Source organism: Tarenaya hassleriana, unplaced genomic scaffold, assembly GCF_000463585.1.
Source record: "Tarenaya hassleriana unplaced genomic scaffold, ASM46358v1 Cleome4, whole genome shotgun sequence".
Classification (NCBI taxonomy): domain Eukaryota; kingdom Viridiplantae; phylum Streptophyta; class Magnoliopsida; order Brassicales; family Cleomaceae; genus Tarenaya; species Tarenaya hassleriana.
In genome coordinates, this window is record NW_010966881.1 from 6,377,066 (window position 1) to 6,384,351 (window position 7,286).

General features: G+C 36.7%; 1 protein-coding gene across 1 annotated transcript; it reads left to right on the top strand.

Moving 5' to 3' along the window:
- The first annotated feature begins 4,083 nt into the window (after positions 1 to 4,083).
- On the top strand, positions 4,084 to 5,738 carry LOC104824440. Its single transcript, XM_010556525.2, has one exon. It carries the CDS (start codon positions 4,289 to 4,291, stop codon positions 5,723 to 5,725), a length of 1,437 nt encoding a protein of 478 aa, XP_010554827.1. The 5' UTR covers positions 4,084 to 4,288; the 3' UTR covers positions 5,726 to 5,738.
- The last annotated feature ends 1,548 nt before the right edge of the window (positions 5,739 to 7,286 follow it).

The following is a 7,286-nucleotide window of genomic DNA, read 5'->3' on the forward strand; positions in this document are numbered from 1 at the left end:
TAAAAATATTCAAAATTAAAAAAAAAAAGTAAAGTTAAAAAATAATAATGGCTTTCTCTCTCCTAACCCACTGTTCATCTTCTTCCTTCTACCAAACCGTGAGCTTCTCTCTCTCAAAACTCTCATTCTACCATCGATTAGTGACATAAATCCTGATTTCTCTTTAGAAATTTCTGTTTCTCTTCAAATCTCCAGCGAAATTAGAGAGTTGAAGAAGATATGGCGTCGAGAGCGAAAAACACAACTTCAAATCATCGGTGGCCTCATCTTCATCTTCCTCCGAAAGTGAGAACCATAAACAAATTTCAGAGTTAAAAGAACAAATGGTAGGTTTGAAGTTTGTTGGATTTTGAAATGTATTGTTGTTGAGTTGAAGTTTGGATTTTGGGTTTTGTAAGTAGAAATATATGGTTTTAGGTTTATGAAATTTTGGGAATTTCGAAATAGAATATTGGGTTTTAAGTGAAATAATTGTTTGGCATGTGAAATGATTTAAATCGAGTTAAATGAGTCAGTTTGGGTCACATGGTGATTTAGAAAAATTAAATGGGTAACTGTATCATATGGGTCGATATATAGATGTATGAATGACATGATGATTTGAGTCACATGGTCACATGGTTACAGTATCATATAGGTCACATTGTGGTATGGTCACATGGTCACATCTTCATATAGATTACAGGATTACAGGTCATATGGTGGTATGGTCACATGTACCATGTCACAGGGTCACATATCACATGGTACCATGTCACACGGTCACATGGATTTTGAAACATGATCCAGAATGCTAACATATATTTTTTTTGTAGCGCATTGAGGAGACAATGTATGATATACGACTCTACGTTTTATAGAATTCGGTGACTTAAATAGAAAGCAATTACATGGTTAATGACACTATTTTCACGGAGCACATCAAGTGGTGAGAAAAATCAGGTGACTTGCCAATTTTAATTTGGGCGATCTCGGGCCCTACTTCAAAGGACATCTTCCACTTGGATGTGCAAGAACATCGTTGACTAACTTTTATTTCAGCTAATAATTTATCTCTTTTTTTATGAACATTAAGTATAACATTCTTTTATTTGTTTATTAGAATACTAAGTTATAATTTTTTTATACTTACCGTAACTTTTCTACACACTTGGATGATACTAGACTCCACAAGAAATATTGCATGTAAAAATTTTGGAGGAAAAATTTTGGAGGAAAAATTGTTAGAGAACAAAATTTGGATTTAGGTATTTTAAACTCAAACTATTATCATGTTCACATGGTCACATGAGACCATATTGGTATGGTCACATGGTACCATATTCATATGGCCACATAGTACCATGTTCACATAGTCACATGGTGTCATGGTGTCATGGTACCATGGTATCACGGTGCCATCTATTTTCATGGAATTCAGAGTATACTAAAGAAGGAAGCGTTTGACGAAGTACTTCTTTTTTATTTGGAGGAATTGACATCATCGAGTTCATGACTTGAAAATTCGTTCGACAAAGTCTTCTAAGAAGAAGAAGAAGGGAAAAGGTCTGATAAATGAAGAAGTAGAAGATGAACGAGCAAAAGAAGACGAAAAACAACAATTATATGTGATGACAATGTCACCAAGATACGTGAGCAGTTGACATTCACCATATTTGTCAATAGAAATATTCAAAAGTAGAATTAAGAACTTATTTATATTATGAACTTATTTCTTTTTGTTATGACATTTTGTTTGTTTATTATAAACCTACAGAATTTTATGTTATGATATTATGTTTTATATTTATTTTATATTTGAATATATGAGATGAAAAATATTGGAAGATAAAAAATTTGGGTTGAAAAATTTTGGAGGGAAAAAAATGGGTTAAAAAATATTGGAAGATAAAAAATATGGGTTGAAATGTTGTGTCCCACCAAAATTAGTGTTGAATTGTCAACCGTAACTTTTTTGCACACTTGGATGACACTGGGCCCTACCAGAAATATTACATGTTCAAACTGGGACCCACAATATTTCGGTCACAATAGGTCACAGTTGGTCACAAGGTCGATTTAGTGGATTCTTTCAAATGAATCGATCTGATTGTCATCATATCTTCCATATGCACCATTTGAACTATATTTAACTATAATAATTGAGTTATTCAAATTTTGTGTGCAAAAGTAGTTCTAAAAAATGTGATACATTAGTGTTCATAGTCTTTTATGAAGAATTTTGATAATTTTGGTCTTTTTGTATTATAAACTCGTTTTAACGTTTTGTAATTTTATCATCAACATAATATTTGAGTTCTTTATACCTTATAATAACAGACCAAAGCTTCGAAATTACGTTTTTACCTGTATTTACCTTCGTCACTTGGTCACAGGTCACATCCGGTCACAATGGTCACATAGTGTAAAATTGACATTGGTCACATTGGTCACATGCTGGTCACATGGGACCCAACCACTACTTATATGAGATAATTTATTTACTGTTTTTTAATATGTAGAATGAAACCAAAGTATTATAATGCATTATTTTAACACAATATTATACAAAGATCTTAATGTTTTAATGTACATATATTATATAACATTATTATACAATTTATATTTCTTTATTCATTCAAAATTAGGGTTCCACTGAAATTTTGTTGATGTTGATACTCTTGTTGTGACATAGATCCACTTTTGAACTACACTAGGATTTGAAAAGCGGTTTTGTTTAGGTCTCTCACTTTTTTGTTTGTCTTCCAATTTCTTTGTACCCTTCATAGCTTTGCTAGATTTTGATACGGGTTTGCAACTATGCATAAGATTTTATTTTCTTACACTCCAACGTTTCGAGTTTAAGATCAATGTCGTACGCAACTTCCAATTACAGCCGGATCCAGTAACTTCCAACACTCTTTGGTTTTTCATCACCTTTCCTTCTCATTCATATTCTCCATTCTTTTTCATTATCCATTTACTATCATACAGAAAATATACAATTGTGATCTCTTATCTCGTCCGTCTATAATAGTTGTAGAAAACATACGTACAAAATGCAGATCAATTCGACTATTCTGGATACAGTGACCATGTGACTATTATTATCATTTTTGACTATGTGACTATGTGATCATATGAACATAGTATCATGTGATCATTATTACCATTCGATCATTTAATTTAAATCCATATGATCATTATTATCAATCCGACTATTATGGAGATCATGTGATCGTTTGATCATGTGAACCTGGTACCATGTGACCATATGAATATGGTACCATGTGACCATGCGAATCTGGTACCATGCGACCATGCGAACCTGGTATCATGTGACCATGCGAACCTGATACCATCCGAACCAGATCTTCAACAAAGGACAAAACTTCACAAACATCACCAAGTAGAAGAAAATAAGTGGAAAAAACATCATTTTTCAACAATTAGAAGAAAAAAGGTAGAAGAAACATCACTGTTCATCATGTAAAACCGACAATCATCAACGTGGATGAAAAAAAATAAGATTTTCACAATTGCTTACCTATTTTCAACTTCTTTGACAATTTTGCACTGATTTTGTTTTGATTTCTATCGATTTTGGAGAAAAAATTGAAAGATTTAGATGAGAGAGAAAGTGTAGGAGAGAGAGAGCTCAATGTCGACAATGGAGAGAGAGACAGGAGAGAGAAACCGAAAAGAGAGAGGAGAGAGACAACTAATTTTTGGAAAAATTTTTTATTAAAAAATTAAATACAAAAGGGTATTTTAGTCATTACTAATTAAAGAAGGTATATTAGAAGTTAAATTTTTTTTTTTAAAAGGGGAGGGTATGAGTGGAAGTTGATGTAGCACATTAAAGATATAACGGAAGTTGTCCCCACTAGATAATGTAGTAACTCTGGCTCGTAGATGTTTTTCCTGTTTCCCACCCAACTGCATATTCAATACACAGCATCGTATACATATCTGCCAATTTTTTCGTACGGATCTTACCATATTATATAATACATCTGCCTGTATTCTTGCTACTATAATAATAAAAATATTATTGCCAGGAAAAAAAATATTATTGTCTAAAAGGCTGTGAATATTTTGAAACTTAAAAAAAATATGTTTTTAATACAATAAAAAGATACGTATATGATGCAAATACAAAAAGGCGAAATTCGAGAACAAAGCCAAAAAAAAAGCTACACGATCACCCCTCGCTAGTCATCGTCGTCCCCCGCCTCCGCTCCTCTCTCCTCGACCCCACCTCCATTTTCACAGAGAGAGAGAGAGAGAGAGAGAGAGGGAGAGAGAGATGGATTTCATATCAGCGAGAGAGATGAAGACCACTAGCAGCGAAAGCAAGGGAATGGGTTTGCTTCTGGTTTTCTTCCCCCACCACAACTCCAGAAACACCTCCATTGCCGTCCATAATCCTTCTTCTTCTTCTTCTTCTTCTTCTCCGGCGACTATCCGGCGATGCAGATCTTCCGGTCTTCTTCTATCCAAAGCCCGATCCATCATTTCCATCTGCGCACTCCTCTTCCTCACTCTATTCCTCTTCACTCTCTCAACCTTCGAACCCTCCACCGCTTATCCCGCCGTCGCTTCCCAGACCCATCGCCGGTTACTCCTCAGACGCGACGTCGGTGACAAAATTTGCCATACCAATGTGTCCCGATTCGCTCTCCAGGGGATGGGTACTCTGTATTTGAGAGGAACCAGGGCTATGCATGATTTGATCATCGCCCATGTCGGTTCTGAATCGACTGAGGATGATGTCCGGTTGTTTTTGCGGCTAATGCACCGGTCAGGAGTCACTTCCCGATGCGACGTCGTATTCTTCTTCACTTCTGCTTCGTCGGCTTCGAGTTTCGGTGGTGTGATCGAGGAAGAGAACGACTCGTTCTTAAGACTCGTCGGTGTTCGCCGAAACTCGAATTCGACTAACCCGGTCGACTCGGTGTGGGGATTTGATGTGACCCGGTTTGTGAAGAACCACAAGAAGAAAGAGACGGCGGAGCCAATCTGGGGGAAGAAGAGTGGAGTTCACCGAGTTGGAAACGAGCCGGCTTTGAACAAGAGCGATACTATCGTACTGAGCCACGGCTCGGTCGTGGGTTTCGACGTTGGCGAGTTGGACCCGGAAAACACGCTCTCCGGGTTCATGGATCATGTGCCGATGAGCTTGAGGAGATGGGCTTGTTACCCGATGCTTCTGGGTCGCATCAGGCACAATTTCAAGCACGTGATGCTTGTCAACGCCGAGACCTCCTTGTTTCTCGGTGACCCATTAACCCGGGTCCGGAACCGGAGTCCCGACTCAGTCTTCGTATTCTCCAAACAGAGCATGAAAAACTCGGACAGAACTCAGCCCAACTCGGTCGTTAACCCTGCGATTCTGATGGGCGGAGCCAAAGGAATCAGAGAACTATCGAATGCGATGCTGACGGGAATCGTGAGGGCAGCGATGCAGCACAAGAAGAAGAACTCGGTGTCCGAGACGGTCGTGCTGAGTCAACTCGTTGAGAACGTACACATGACGAAGAGTTTTCGGGTGGTGACGACGAACGAGTCGGTCCCGGAAGCGAGTTCACTAGCCGAGTTGAGGACGAGAAACTCGGCGGCTTCATCGGTGAAGGGACACGACATAATCCAACGAAGCAATGACAATCATGCTGATGTCAGTACGGTAATTAGGAGACATATTTGTTCATCCGAATTAGATTCTTCTGTTTATATGGACTGTTAGCATAACTACACCAGTTGATAGGGATTTTTTCACTTCAATTTTTTTTAACTTTTTTTTCTATAATTTTTTACACAAATTTTTTATTCATCAATGTTAGATGTATCTCATAGTTAGTCACTAATCAAATATAAAACAGTGATTAGCCAATAAGCCAACACGATTACAAAAGGGGAAAATATGATGGGCCCATTGATTAGTGAGTGCCATATTTTACGGTCTCTCCGCTATGATTCTCTCACATGTTAATCTTACCATCAATTATTTATTAAAAATTTAAAAAAAAAACTTTATAACAATGTTCCTAAAAAGTTTTATTTTTTTTAAACATAGGCATCTTATTTTTTCCACGAGATTCTTTGATTCCTCCAAGACTTTAACATTCTTCACGGTCCCCACACACTCCACCCATGACTTCATATAGTTTTCATACGCACATGTAAATCGATTACACACACATATATATACACGTATGCGTGTGTCCAATATAGTATTAGATATGCTTATGGTATACCATGGATAAAGGATTTCAAATTCTAGATACTGTGATTCATAGTTTATCCCAAAACAGTGAAATACAAAACACAATATATATATATATATCATACCAAATATATATATATATATATATATATATAATAAATAAAAGGGACCTACCTATGTTTGTTTTTGGTCACGTACCGTACTACCGCTCCCCATGCAAGTGCCCAAGTCCCAAGCTAGGTTACAACAACAGCATCAGCCAAAAAGACACCGACACTCTCTGGAGATGACACGTGTCATCATGCCATATGTTCCTGACACCTTATCATGAAAAACCTCGTGTATTGGCTTACATCAGAGTGGGGGCCCTCTTATCGAAAATGAGAGTCAGTAAGCCGACTGGTTGTTCACTCTGGCTGAAAACGGCACGTAGTTCACTTCCATGGTTAACAGACATCCCACACGCAAAATATCCAAAATAACCTCCATTTCCTATATCTATTTCTAAGCGTACCTTTTTCCAAATATGATCATATGATTAGAATCATAGTATGATTACATTATCATAATATATGATATTCAATTTATGAAAGTCTCAATGTGATATATGATCACCAGAAATTTAATATTATGATCAATGTGACCATTATGACCCTAAGGTTATTTTGGTTACATATGAAAAAACACAGCAAAAACACAAGAACGAATGAAAGATTTTTTTTTTTACCACACAGCTGTCTTAACAAAAACACACAACAGTCTGTGATCATTACAAAGAGACATCATCATGATGAAAGAATATGAAAAAATAAAATCAAACTCAGACCCACCAATAAAAAAAAAAGGATACAAAAATAGAAAAACTAAAAGAGAGGAGAAAAGGGCAAATCAAATCAAATCATATGCTGTTTTCCATCAGATGAAAACAATAACACACCTGCGGGGACATGGCACATCAAATCAATGTATTTTGGAAAATCACCTGATTTTTTTTTCTTCTTCTTGGTATATGAAGAGACCACAAGCCAGAGTGAAATGCAGAAGAATGGGAAAAGGAATAGATTTTTGGTGGGGGGGGGGG